The 15,004-nt window shown below is 37.6% G+C and overlaps 1 protein-coding gene across 1 annotated transcript in view; it reads left to right on the top strand.

Moving 5' to 3' along the window:
- Positions 1-15,004, top strand: part of CDK5RAP2 (CDK5 regulatory subunit associated protein 2) — an 85,412-nt gene that overhangs the window by 43,227 nt on the left and 27,181 nt on the right. The window contains exons 19-25 of the mRNA XM_086624920.1: positions 2,480-2,575; positions 3,267-3,314; positions 4,269-4,456; positions 6,616-7,069; positions 10,263-10,530; positions 11,978-12,094; positions 14,286-14,886. Coding sequence (XP_086481046.1) covers positions 2,480-2,575; positions 3,267-3,314; positions 4,269-4,456; positions 6,616-7,069; positions 10,263-10,530; positions 11,978-12,094; positions 14,286-14,886 — 1,772 coding nt within the window. The remainder of the gene's footprint in view (positions 1-2,479; positions 2,576-3,266; positions 3,315-4,268; positions 4,457-6,615; positions 7,070-10,262; positions 10,531-11,977; positions 12,095-14,285; positions 14,887-15,004) is intronic.

The raw sequence follows: 15,004 nt of genomic DNA, 5'->3' as shown, positions 1-15,004 counted from the left end.
TCAGTCTCCAAGGAAATACTTTAAACAGGCAGCTTATTCTTGGTAGACTTTTTTCTTGGCCTTAAGACACTTACTTTCTTTTAATATTTTGTAGAACATTAGGTCATATTCCTTGAAGCACAGAAAGTTTCTTTTTAGCCTCTCAGACACTGGACCATAGGAGCAGGCTCAAACTTCAGCTGTTTGCTGTAATGGTGTGGCATAACCTGTTGGTCTTATGTAATAGTTTCATTCTGAAAATCATCACTTATTAAACCAAATACTGGCCTGGGAAAAGTGTATACTAAAAATGTTGAGTCATAAAAGGGAGTTACGTTGGATGGATAAGTTCTATGTGCAAATAAGTTTATTTTTAATACACAAATGCAGGGTTTGTCCTGAATCTACACATGGAATATTAAACCTTAACAGTTTGGGTTTTTTTTGTCATCGCTAACATTATTGGATTTTTGACATCCCATGATTACAATGAAAAGGTCTTTTTATAATGCGTGCCCTTGCTATATACCACACTCCTATCTGTGTCTTCCTCCAGTTTTCAGATTGTCTTTGCTTTATGTTGTGCTGGAAAACCAAGTCTTAGTGAAAATACCAGAATAATTCAAACATGACCTGGAAGTTAGTTTTCAAGATAGATTTATAATAGTAAAAGGCAAATATATTAATATGCTGCACCATCCCGTTTCTGCCTTTTAAAATTCGTGCTTAAAACCATTAGAGTTGCTTATACTGCTAGGGATTGGAAGATAAAAAGGCTTTTCTCATTTATTTCACGTAGATATATATGTGCATACGTTCTATGCATACTCAATTAACAAAATTAAAACCCGCACATGCATTCAATTCCTGATGTTCTTAGGAAGCAAAAATAACACTCCTTGCAGTATCCTGTTTGTCTGCAATTGGACTGACAAGCTGTGAGCCAAGACTTTCCAGCATGTGACACTGGGGAAGCAGGTTTCTGTTTTCATGCCATAAGTTTCAGCACTGCCCTGTGTATCCCTCGAAGCTGTAAATGTCACATCCACGACCCCTAGACACCAATTTCTTTCCTTCCAGTCCGTCATCTGAGTCTCTGTACCTATAATCTCAATTTTCTGTAACTATGCTCAAGATTCTGCTTTTCTTGTCCTAAGGTAATTTGTCTTTAGCCCAGGTCATACCAAAATATAACTGTTATACACAGCAGTGCTTTAAGACTAATACCTTTATCCAACGCAGGTTTGAATCCTCTGCGCCACATCCTGCCTGTGGTTTAGGCCTATCAGGCATAGCATCGTTGGTGTTTACCGTAGCTTTTTGCACGTTTCTACTATTTAATGAGATTTTAGCAGGAAAGACCTTAAATAACTGTCTTTTTCTATTAGATTGGGAAATACTGCTATAAACCAAGATGATATAAATGTCCAATCTGGTCTTATCACAGGAAAGTGGAATATGGTAACTGCAGGTCACTCGTGGCGGATCCCAAAGTGGGATGAAAGACTGTCTCTCTTACTCAGGTTGTTTTCTGGCAGGCTGTGCCAGAATGTGGCTACTGAATATAATAATTCTTTGTAAATATGAGTTTTTCTTACGATCAATATTAAACTGACATAGGCAAAGCTAAATTCTCTCCTCCGTTGACAGAGGAAACTGAGTAGAGGAGGTGAGTTGTAAATGAGATGAAAATATTCTTGGTGAGCCGTGTGTAAGTGAAGCTTCTCCAGGAGTGGTCTTTGCTGCTGTTGAGAGAGGAGCAGCGTGTGGGTCTCGTCCTTTCCTCGCAGATCTGTTGCTGAGATGTAGCATCCAGCAAACCAAAGGGATATGTCGTGCTGTCTGTTATGCTGATGTCAGGAAGTTGGGTTCTGCTACTAAAAAAGCTGAGTCTTCCTCCTTCTCTTTGCTCAGGAAATATTAGTGATGGGAGATGGATTGGATTCTGTGGCAAATAGGGAGAAAAAGATGATTTGGCACCGTTTGCTACAAAGCGATGGATTTAGGCAAGACGAAGCAGATTGTAACCTTCAGTGTTACAGTAAATCTTTTTAGTGTATAGCAAACTACATGTGCTTTGTTTTAAAAGCCTCTATTTCTTGGATGCTGGAAAAGAGCCTAAATTGTGTAGCAAATGAAAATAAATTCTGGGAATTGGAAAATACAATAGGCACAATAAGAACATGACTAAAGATAGAAATCATTTGCCAGAAGAGGTTAAGTGATTTTTATATTTCTTAGGAACTCTGACGAGAAAGAGTTAAATAAAAATGAAGGAAAGTGTAAGTTAAAGTTTCACTGTATTTAATGAGAGTCATTCCTGGGTTTTCTATTAATTTTCTTTGATCTTGTTGAAGAAATCTAATTCAGTGTTTGTTACTTTGTATTACAGGCTTTTTTTATTTTTCTTTTAAGACATGTCACTGACTTATTTATGCATGTTTCATATCACAGTATTTTTTTTGTGCTACATTTTCACATCATTCCATACTTTGTGTAGTGTCTTGAAATAACAGAGGAGCCTGTGATGCATACTGAAGATGGTGACAATGACAGGAAGATGCAGAACAGTCAGTTTTCTGAGAAGGTCAGCCAGGTAGGACTCTGATTTGGGTACACTATGTTACAGTACTCTTTTCTCTGCATGCCTTTAAAAATTCTTATTTTCTTAGAACACAAAGTCTTTTGCAAACAAAGCATACTTTTCTTGGTATCTGATTTTGCTTTCAACTAATTGTTATCCTAAAGAGTTTCTGGAAGCTTTGTACTGTATTTTTCTGCTGCCAGGGTTTTGCAGTCAAGATAGCTTTCATTCTGGTCCTTGTTTTCTCTTGTTTAAGTACTCATAATCTTCTTTAATGAGGATGACAAAAAGTCACTTGAAATTGTGTTTCTTTACATACATGCACGCTGATCTTCAGCCTCCATGGCAGTCAGGCCTGTAGTACAAAGTGTGTAAGATTCACTTGCTGCTGTGATTGAGGAAAAAATACTGCAGATCCTTCTTCAGGCTTGAAATACTTGATGTCTTGGTAACTTGTTGACTGCATTTTTCTACATACAGGAATCGACCATCCTCCTGTCGTTCAAAAGCGATGCAATATAAAGCATCTAAGGCAAGGGGCCTTAGAGGATCATAGAGTGCAATTGAAGTTGAACCTTTCTGGTTTAAAAAATGTAACATGCTAAAATATGACACAAACCAGGGCGTTTTGGTTAGTAATGTTGAAGAATAACAATTTTCTATTCTTTGGAGTTTGTAATTTCTGTGTTTCTCTGTTTACTAGATGTGCCTTCAAGTATCTTTGGATTTTCCTTCTGAGATGGATAAACAGGCAAGTGATGTATTGTAAAAGTTCTCTTGACTCTTAAACATCTAATCTGTCACTGCTGCTGTCTGCTGATGGAAATTGTATCCAAATGGGCCCAGTCTAAATTCTCATGTAATTGGTACAGAGCACTTCCGTTGATTTAAACGGGGGCTGAATTACTGGAGAGAATCCATGTAGAAATTTCCTAGGACACGTCTGCCGTGCTTCAGACAAAAAGTTGGCAGTTTGTAAATGCTTAAAGTTGCATCCTGTCCTGGCCATCAGGGCTTGCATCTGGAGGTCCCAGGACAGAATTTCATAGAATCATATTATGGCATAGGCTGGAAGGGACCTCAGAGATCATCTAATTCAACCTCCCTGTCATGGGCAGGGACGCCTCTCAACTAGATCAGGCTACTCAAGGCTCCGTCCAACCTGGCCTGGAACACCTCCAGGGAGGGGGCATCCACAACTTCTCTGGGCAATTTATTCCAAAGTCTCACCACCCTTGTACTGAAGAATTTCTTCCTAAGATCTAATCTAAATCTGTTCTTCTTCAACTTAAACCCATTTCCCCTTGTCCTATCAGTGGACACTCTTGTAAAAAGTCCCTCCCCAGCCTTCCTGTAGGTTAATTTGGTACTGTAAAGACAGATGATTCAAAGGTGAACTAATAAAAAGTTAGCTGCAATCTGCAGGCAATGTTCCAGAAGTTTCATACCTTTTCATAGATAAAGACCTTCAGGGAAATCTACTTACTACTTACTAAACAACTGATCATTATGAATTAATCATATGAAATAGAAGTTAATTAGTTTTTCTATTGATAAATAGTAAGTGAAATGTCTGTGGATACTTCTTAATGTAGATAAAGAGCATCAGGAATTACAAAACCCGATTACAAAAAGATTACGGCCCTGAATTTAATAGAACATTACATACCTGTGTAATAAGAAAATGTTTGCAATTTTTTAACAGATAACTCCATCAGGCTATTCGGAGAGTTTCTGCAAAGATAGATGTTGTAGCAGTCCAAATAAGCCTCAGTTTGAACATGATACAACTGGCAAACACTTTGGCAGAATAGGAATGAGTGAACATGAAACAGAAGAGAACTTGCTCACATCTCTTTTAAGAGAAAATAGAACATCGGTGCTAGAATCTACGTAAGTATGAGGGAGATGCACTGCTTTTCACAGTATTTCTATTTGAGAAGAGAATAAAGTAATTTGCCAAAGTGAATTTAGATAATGGCACTGTCTAATTTACCTGAGAGATTGGCAAGGCGCCTTCAGAGCCACTTTACTCTATCATGCAATTAAGTAATTAGGAAACGTACTATCAGTAGAAATCCTTATGAAAAACCCATTACAAGAAAAAAATCTCCAAAGTTACTGATATACACAGTTTTACTGTAGGGACTGGTTGTTTTCAGGATGGGGTCTAGCAGTGTTAAAGGGCTCAGACGATAATAGGTAGTACTTTTTTTTTTTTTAAATAAAGTATCTGAGAGCACACATCGGTGACAGGTGTGGTGGAGGGTATGACACTGTATTGTTGCAAAAATTATATGTGTGAGAAACTGAGGATGGAGGAATTGAAGTTACAATGACTTCTACAGGGATTAATTTGGAATTGACACTGCTGTACGCTTTGTGGCCTTTGCTGTTTCCTTTGAACGGCTTGGACAGAGGTTTGCTCTCATTGTTTATTCCAGTGTAACCACGTGTAGGACTCTGCTGAGAGGAACCATGTTCTAAGTACTTAGGTCACTTTTCATGCAGGAAAAAATACTTGTGTAAATAAATCTGTATAAGCCCCAGTGTAACAAATGTTTTTCAAGTGTGTATGTGTGTTGCACTGTGGTTTTATCAATTCCCAGCTCAAATGCTCCTTTCCATAGGAACTGAACAATACCAAGTAAGAAAAGGGTGTACAGAAAATCCACGCCCTGACTCATTCTGTTTCCCCCAGTTTCATTCTTACACCACTTAATCTCCTGGTTGAAAACCGAAGTAGAGCTTTGCTGGAGATGGTTCTCATTTTCCTTTACTGGTTCTCTCCGCGCTGTAACGACTATGTACTGTGTGGTGTCAGTTTTTTCAGTGCCCATCGGTGTTGTTCCATCAGCTACCTGTGGTGGTTTCTGGAGAGTGATGGGAATGACCTTCCATATACCTTGTGCTCAGCAGTGCTGGTAGCTGAATATCCTGTGGAATTACACAAGTCAAACGCGGTTTCTTTGTTCAGCATGCACTGCATTGACTTTACTCAAGCAATTCTGTATTTTTACATTGCTATTTAAAACTCTCCAACAGCCATAAACGGTCTTAGTCGGCAAAGCACTAGTTAGTGGTAAATGAGGAGCCACTACTACTACTATTTCCTCTTAGAAGAGGAAGAGAAAACATTGTTTTATTTGTTAACTTTACTTAAAAGTCTGCTAATGAGTGATTCGAGCACCATCATCTTTACCACTCTAGTGTGTAATCTTTTCTGTATTCAAGTACAAATGACCAGATTGACTGGTGATGAGCCTGTACTTTGCGTAACTTAATTCTCACTAATGACGTTAGATGCCAGAGAAAGACATCAAAAGCCTAGTTAGCTTCTACCATTTCAAATGCCAGCTATACAAATGCAGTTGTGTTAAGTGCTGGTTTATATGTTTAGTGGCACAATCAGTGCTCTATTGGATGCCTGAAGTCATCTGTAGAACTTGAGGGCTTGCTTATGCTTTAAATGTCTCTTATTTGGCTTCAGTTTCACTTGAAGCATTTCTTTCCAAACTGTTGTCCGTGAACCACTAGTTATCTGTGGGGCAGTCTGGTGGTCTGTAGAGAGCTGTTTTTGCATGCTTTTGACTACTTTCTCAGTTTCCATCTTCCCTGTTACATTGGAAGTTCATGAAGGGATTTCAGAAAAACTCAACATCTAGAGTCTCCTCTGTTTTTGGTACAATTTTATTTCTAAGGTAGTTAAATCAGCAAGTAAACTCTTTTCAAAATTCATTTCTATTTCTTATATTGCTATGCTATGTAAACAATTGATTTAGTTTTCACAGGCTTAGTATCTGTTCATGAATGGGGAAAGGAGCCAGAGAACATATATGGTCATAAATAGGAGAAAAGCATTGATGAAATAATTTATGCTATAACTCGTGTTGTGAAAAGGTTTCAAAACCTGTTCATTAGTGAGTAAAACGGAATCTCCTGGGAATTTCAAATATGTCAAGACATTGCAAAAGTGTTTCTTAGAAGGTATTCTTGTTTGCTTAAATAAAAATAAAAATTCATGCCTTTTCTTTTCTCCTTCCTGAGTATAGCAGACAAGAACAAATGAAAATTGTAAATGAGCTGTTAGATCATCTGAACACAACTGAGGAGGAATGTTCAAGTGAAGATATAGAGAAAAAGGATGAAAAAGATCTTAGGCAAATGATTATTCAACTAAGAGCTGAACTCAAACATTTCAAGCAGGTCAATAAATTCTTAAAGCAGCAAGCAGAATTGCAATCAACTTTTGATGGAAAAGAGAAGCTTTATCCAGATGCAATGCCACAGATTAATAAGGATATTGAGGAACTGAAAGATGCAGCTACACAAACAATGACTTTAGAGAGTAATGTCATGAGATTCAAACATGAAGGCAAAAAAGAAGCCTCAGAAGAAGAGCCAAAATATTCAAGATTAAATGCAGAAAGAGAACATCAGCAAGAAAATGTGTATAAGACGGGTGAGCAGCATGAAAGACTTTTTTTTACAAGGAGAACAAATGGAGTAAGTTTATTTAAGATTCTCTTTTTGGTACGTAGGGAATAGATGTATAAAAGAGAAAAATATGTTTCATTTCTATTATTAAATCTTGCTTTTGTGTAATTTTTAAAATTAGAAAAAGAGATGTAAGCCAAACATATTTTATATAATTGTTCATAATGTTCAGAGCTTTTCATCACATACTTCAGTGTGCTTTAGAACATTAATTAATTGAATTTCAATCCTCACCGGGACCAGATACTAGTAAATATTATAGCTTTTGGAAAAAGAGAGTTTATAGCATAATGGCCTGATTCTTTACTACCTTATGTCTCTGCATAGATGTTCATAATATGCAGAACCAGAGCATCTGAACTGATAGCTTAGTAAGTCTAAATGGTGTTCTATAAAATTGAAGACTTGCACAGTGTCTGAGAGCGTGCTGGTGAAGAGTTAATGGTAGATTTCAACAAACTGGAATCTTAATTTTAGGCTTTTATTAACATCTTATCATTGTGTCTTGCTTTGAGCGAGGTATGACCAGGTACTTTATAATGGGGGCAGTTCTTCATATTTGTTTGCAGCCCGAGTGCACAGAATCTGTTTTGTGAGTACAGACGTAATTGGCTTGTTCCAGATAAGTTTTCAAGCCTTTTGTATGCAGACAGTCTGTGATCCCAAAAAAGAGGTGGGAAAACAGTGTCTACTAAAGAGTTCATGTGTATTGTTTCAGTAGCAGTTACAGAAGCGAAGCTGAAAACTCTTTGAAGATCTTAGCTCTTGCAGAGCAGACAAAGGAGAGTGTTGCTTTTGATTTAGTGCACTGCTAATAGACAATGTTGTAGCACCTTCTGCGAAGAATGGTTTCCATGACTTTAGTGATCAAGAGATTTCTGTGAGCCAGCAATTGGGAACAACTCATTGTTGTTCTGGCTTGTTCTTGTGGGATTCATTTTTCTGAAGGAAGGGACTTGTAAACCAAGACATGTTGATAAGACTTTGTCCTGTACAGGCATTAACATTTCAGTATAGTTTGGGGTTTTGAGGAAGAGATTTTGGCATGCTCAGTTGGTCCCTGGCAAACATCCTTGAAAATTCATGCCAGTCTTAGCAATAGGTTGTGATACCCCAGAAAAATCAAAACCTATGTAACTCACAAAAAGTAGGTCTTGCTTCACCAAACGATTTACATGTAATCAAAATGTATCAGAATATCTTCAGGTACTTTCTTAAAGTTTTCCTTATTGGCAGTAAACCTTTTTTTGAAATGTTTAGGGAGGAAAAAGGATAAAAATGGAAATGTTCTTGGGCTATTGCTAATGCTCTTAGTCTATTAGGTATTTGGTCAGTCGTGTTTGGCGGGTTGGCTGCTGTGATAGCAGCATCCCTGCATCTTTAGGATGCCTTGGCTAGTGTGAGACAGAAAGGAGTGGATGTGCTTTCTCATCTCTTTGTGTTGGTGCTATCTAGGGCAGCTGACTCCAGGAACACATGGAGATGAGGGCAGGTGGAAGTGAGGAAGAGTACAGTTGCGTGGGTAGTAGAGGGTGAAGGGGTTTGAGGACCTAGCTGGTCTGTTAATCACGATCTGCTTCTGGTGGCTTGCTTAAGAACACTAATGAGGCCTTTGAGTTGCTGGTCTTACTTCTCGGGAATGAAGGACAATCTGAAGGCAAGTAAAGGTCGGTCTGCCCTCCACAGGGAATGTGTAGAGTTCTTTCAGCAATTCTCTTTTTTTCCAAGTTCCTGTTTTCATTCAGTTTCAATGTACTGTTTTGATTCATCATTTTCCAGATTCCTCTCTAGTTCAATCAGTTGCAACCTCAATGCAATCCCTGAGTCAATTGCTTTAAAAGCTTTCTTCTTTGGATTAATGCAATGTATCTTTTGCTTCTGCATGGCTTTTCTAAATAATTTCATGTAGCCAGCTGAACTGGATTTTGGGTAATCTGGGTGACGTATGTGTCTGTACAACAGCCCTGAGACAGCTGGAAGTTGTTCGACGTTATTAGTGCAGTTCAGTAAAACTAGCAGGAAGTTCATCCCGCCTGGATTTATGTTTCAGCCTCCAGATGATATTGTATTCATGTATGTACAAAAGAAATTGAGTGTGTCATTAGGAAAATGGAACTTGCTTTTTATTATTTTAAATTCTGTAAGGACTGTAATTGCTAAGAAATGAATGTGGAAAGGTATTTCAGAATACATTGGGTGGTAAAAGAAATTATGGGACTTATGACACTGGTGGAGCAAATGAACAGCAAAAAAATAAACTAAATCTATCTGAACATGCTGTTATTGATTTTTATTATTATTACACACGTTCCATAACTCTCATCAACATATAGCATGTTTTTATTTTTTTGGAGATCGCACTGCTTTATGCTCTGTGGTTTAAACAAGGACACTTTTAGTTCATGCAGACTTCCAAAAGTGAGAGGCTAAAATGTAGTGACTTAAGAAGTTTAACTTTGCCCCCCAGCTCCAATGATGGAATGTCTTTTACAGTAGGAAACAGGAATCCTGCAGAAGCAATTTAGAGAGTGTATGGGTGAAGAAGCTGTTCTTATTCATAAAGACTTTCTCTGTGACAGAATAAATTTCCTCTGTGGCTGAGGCAAAGCTCTGTTGATCTGCTCAAAGGTGTGGAAGAAGGCTGGTGCGAAGCAGGGCCTGTTGGACGGAGGCAGAAGGAAGAAAGGAAAATACGGTCAGGGATTTGTGAATAATTAGGAGGATCCTCAACTTAAAAAAAAAAAAAGATTTAAGGGAAACAGTTGCTGGGCTGTCAGACATTTATGAAATAAATCAGGAGACTGGGAAGCAGTTAGAGAGGTCAGTTTGGGCGAGAAACTGTTTTCCCAGGGTGTACAGAAATTCAGGGTTAGCTCGTATGCCTACTGATTAAAAGCCTTCGCTGGTCAGTGGTGACTTTGCTGTCTTGCTTCTTGAACTGGAAGCCAGTCCCTGTGTGGCTGTGGATGCATAAGCAGCACTTAACAGAAAATTGAACCATTTTTTGTGTTGTTTTTTTTTTTTCCTCTATGAATGTTTGTTTTCCATGTTGCAAGGGTGCAGCAATCTTATTTTCAAAACGATTTTATTTGGCAGCTTACTGAAAATTTTTTATTTTTCCTGGAATATTTGTTTATATTTCCTTTACTTGACTGTTACATGTGAGCTACCAACTTCCCATTTTCTTTCATCCCTTTTTCAGACTGATTCTGCTTCCCTGCCCAAGAAGTCCCGTCTGCCCGTTCCCTTAAAATCATCCAGACCATTAGGAAATGTGTCCTTGAACTCCTGTATGCAGAAATCAGACTCAAAACTACAGTGTCACACCAGGGTGCCTTATGAAGGTCTGAAAGCATGTGAGGTGCAAAACAAACAATTTCAGCCACAAACAAATGGAGAGTTATTATTGAATGAGTCCATTGCTGAAAACCTTGAAGAGGAGCCTGCACAGGAAGGCACGTCAGTGAGAGGTAAATAAAGAGCAGACATAATGACTTGTAATGCTGCTTGAAATTGTGGCTGAAATGCTGCTTGAAATTCTTTCCGTGTAGTAGAAAGTAAAACCAGATCATTTTTACATACGTACAATGCTGCTTAATCTTACGATTTTTTTGGGCAGGCAAATATAGATCTTGAAAACCATTTTTTTTTTTCTTTTATCTTTGCTGCTAGAATGTAAAACAGCTTTGTATGGAAAGGAAAGTGCTTTGTATACATGGCATAAAGTATATAATAAATGACAGTTTCACAAGGTGCCCACACAGGCACTCATATATGTCAGTGTTTAGGTAAATGAAAAACTTCCTTTATAGATTGCCAAGTCTAATGAAAACTGTCTGTAATGGAGACAGGAGAGTATAAAAATACTGTGTTTGTTTATGCTGCATAAATAAGTTTTTCCAATATTCCACTGATCAGTCAAGTCATCCGTGTCTGTTTCCAGTGTGGCTGGGTTAATTTAAACTCAGCTGTTGACAAAGTATCTGGATCTGCAAAGTAGGATGAATGTAAGGCAGAGAACAATGGGTATTAAATAAAGATTTGGAGTGGTAAAAAAAAAAAAAAAAAGGCACTTAGCAGTTAGATTAAAAGCTGAGTAGAGATGTAAAGGATAGGTGAGAGAGAGGAGGTGTAAATATAGGAAATAAGATGCAATCAAGTGGCAAGTGAGCCGCTGTCAATCGCAGAGGTCGCAGAGGCTTTGTTGTTAACGATAACGTGATTGTGGTAAGGGACAGACACGGCTCAACTTTATTGTGAATACTCAAGTTGGCTGGACTGTGGCAATTCATTTTAGTAGTTGCAAAATCCATGGGGAATTCTGAGAAGGGCAGTACTTTTGAATTGGATCCTGAAATGAATCAGAACCTAGTAGGACTGCAGTCCTGTGATTCCCTGTCCACACTTACTTCTTCCCGGTGATAACAGTTGTACTGCACGCTTAGTCATTCTGAGACTTAATGCAGTGGGAGATTGCAGAAGATTAGTTTATGATCAGTGCTCATATTGGAGAAACTTTTTAGCCTTTTCTCTAAGCTTAAGATAAACCATTTCAAAATGCACTAAAAATTGATTAACTTACATTACAAAGGAGACTTGCAAATGTTTATCTTCATTCGTTGGTAGGAAGCCTTTGAAATTCATGTTCTTAGTAGTTATCCTTATAGTTAGTGCAAGTATTTTAAAAATACTTGCAAACACTGTTTCACATGACCAGTAATGTTTGTATTATGTTTTCAATAGTTGTTCTTCCTTAAATGATTTTCCTGTTCCAGATTGTCACAGAATCAAGTTTGGATTTGTGGCGTGGATTTTTTTTGGTTTGTTGTTTTGTTAGTTTTTTTTTTAACTATCCCCACTAAATTGTTTTTCAGTCACTTACTGACTTCTGTTTTATCTTCCTCTACTATTCTCCAGATGACTCAAGGCTCAGAAGAGATAACGGTGAGGTCCAGGTGGAGTTGCATGGTGTTGATCCGGGTACAGAGGGCAAGAATGAATATGTGATGGACAAAAATCAGCAAAACTATCAAGGTAGAGCATTTATGTGGTATAATATAAGAAAAAAAAAAAAAAGGAAATTTTAATCTAGTTTCTTCTGAATTGTGCAAAATTGTAAATTACTGCAGGTGATTGTCTCCCTTGTCATTATTTGTGGGGTTTAAGTCTCATTTCTTAGCTAGTATGGATCAATTGCCCTAAGAATCCAAGTTGGTCATTTAAGGGTTACGCTTTCAGAAGGACCACAGGGATTTATGAGTCTTGTTTCTAGTAAAAATAATGAGTTGTATGCCTAACTCTGATCTCTATTGCTAATGTCCTCACTTCTGAACTCTTCTCTGAATTAAATGTTTGTTACTTATTACTTCTGCATCTAGTTATGAACCATTGGAATGAAGCAATTGAATGATAGAATTTTGCTTATCTGAATTATTTGAAGGCATTCAACTAGGTTGAAACATAATGGAATCATTTAATGAAAATGTAAATAGGCTTAATACTGTGTATTACGTGTTTCTGCATCATCCATTAGTCTTTTTTGGGAGGGCTTGAAAAACCTGGTTAACATGTTGTATATAGAGAGGATACAGCCAATTTTGCAATCCTTTGTCACACCATTAATTTTATTTGTGTAAGTAGTTTCACTGAAGCCGGTCAGTTGGTTTGCAGGATCGTGCTCTATGTGTGCCCTTTGTGTGTGTGGACACATATATGCACAGAGAGCTCATTAGTTCTCCCTTCATTAAAGGGCAGTGTTTCATTAAAAACTACAACCAGTATTCTAATCGGAAATATTTCTTCCCTAACATCTGTTTTTCTTTCCTGTTTTTGTTACCTGGAACATCTGCGTGAAATCAGGATTACAGGGTTTAAGGGTTCATCTGGTATCTGGCTTTTTGTCCATCTCAGTCCACAACCTTCTTTGACATCTGTCTTACTGCAGCAACGGGCTGGTAGAGGAGGAGGAGGAGAAGCTAATGAACTTAAGTGGTGCATTCTCTTATTCAATGTGTCTTCTCGAGTTCAGACACCGGCAATTTCTTGGAAGCAATCCTGTCCTGTGATTCTGTCACCTTTGGAATGACATACGTAATGGTGCGCAGCAATCTGTATGCTGCAGAGAACATCATCGAGCCTTAATTTCAAATGTGTTGATATCCCACTATTGCAGCTTCATTTTTTTTTTCAGCTTTTAGGTTATAGTTGTTTTTATTCTCTTGTGCTTGGGCTTGACTTGGGGCTTCATATACAGCTCCCACCCCCAGCCCCTGCCAAGATTTTTTACTGATTTAGAGCTTGAACCTGGGCGTTCGAGTTCTCCATGGAAACTAATTTGAAAGTATTAAGACCTCCACAGGATCAATGAATGACTCCCAAAAGGGAGGTTCTAATTCATAGTGATCTTTTGCAGAACTAATAGAAGGGGAAAATTCAATTTACTGGCAACCAGAAAAGAACAATTTTGCTAGATACTTACACATACAGCCCTCAACATGCGCAGCACTATAAACATAGAATATGTGGAGGAATATATGGCTTTTATTGGTCTGAATCTGGGGTGATTGCATTACTTATGAATGGCAAGGTCAACTAAGGAATATACTATGCATGCCAAATGAGTGCCAGTAAAACATTTAACACCGAACATTTTAATGGATTTTGTTTAGAACACGTTTTTAAAAGAAGTTATTAAAACCTTTTTTTCAAATTTTACTATTTTGTTGATAATCTTTTTAAAATTCCACTGACTTTATGATCCAATTGGTTTTGTATAATTTTTCAAGTGAGGAGAAAAATAATATTTAATTAGGAGTTTTAGGAAGAACCGTTTAAAGTCATATTGTCTACTTTTAAATTTCAGTGCCTTATAATTTGAGGTTATCATCTTTGTGCCTGGAAAGGACTGGGCTTCATCGGTGTCTGATTCAGGACTGCATGTAGCAAAAGTGATGTTCAATCATTTGGGAAAAGAAAGCGAGTGTATTTGAGTATTGGGTTTTTTTAAAAGGTGGTAAGAGGTTTGAAATATTTAATGTGCAAGTTCAATTAATGGGCAAATCATAGAAAAAGGTCAAAGGTCCACAACTAATATTGTATAGTTCGTAATTATTCTGCATTTTTATTCTGTTATTATAGAAGTTAATGAATTCATTCTAGTGCTGTTAAGAACAGAATGTCAGATAAAGAAATATTAATATTCACACGCAAGCTTCCTGTTTTTCAGAAATGCAAAATCATCGAAACATTAGCAACGTGAATATCCAGTGCTCATTAAAAGAGATAAATGAAGAGTTTCATTCCATGGAACATGAGGACATTGACTCAGCCACCGTATATCCAGGTTCCAAGTGTCTGCATTCTCTCAAATTGAGTGTAACAAGTAGAGATGCACTCGATGACTGTGAAGTCATAGATGATATAGAAGAATTGAAACAAAGAATTAAGAATATGAAGTCTGAGCTTGAAAAGTACAAAATGTTCGTGTTTAAGTTACAGACTTCTGACCAGCTTCTATCAAGCGATATTTCCAATATAGTTTTGAGTGACACAGCCTTGCCCATGGAAGGACATGTTACCCAAGTGCAAGATACAGATATGCAAGAAATCAAAACATTTTCAGGCGTACATCAGCTGATGGATTATGACATCCACACCGAAAACAGGAATGCGGAGCCTTCAAAAGCACCTGATACCTGGACAGCACAAAACCTTAAGGAACTACTATCAGTAAATGAGGCAGAACTTGAAAAAGAGCAAATTGCAAATATGCATCCTGATGAAGTCTATCATCTTCAGAACAAATTGAGAGAAACATCACCATCCACGTGAGTAAAGCTATTACTGTTTCAGGTTCCTTTTTGGAAACAGCAATACCAAATAACACAGAAAGGTAATATGAAGATAATTTTATTCACGTAGGAGCATGTTGTTAAAGTAAGGGCT

The sequence above is a fragment of the Tauraco erythrolophus genome, chromosome 22 (genome assembly GCF_009769465.1).
Source record: "Tauraco erythrolophus isolate bTauEry1 chromosome 22, bTauEry1.pri, whole genome shotgun sequence".
NCBI classification, from domain to species: domain Eukaryota; kingdom Metazoa; phylum Chordata; class Aves; order Musophagiformes; family Musophagidae; genus Tauraco; species Tauraco erythrolophus.
This window is presented reverse-complemented; position numbering and strand designations above follow the sequence as displayed.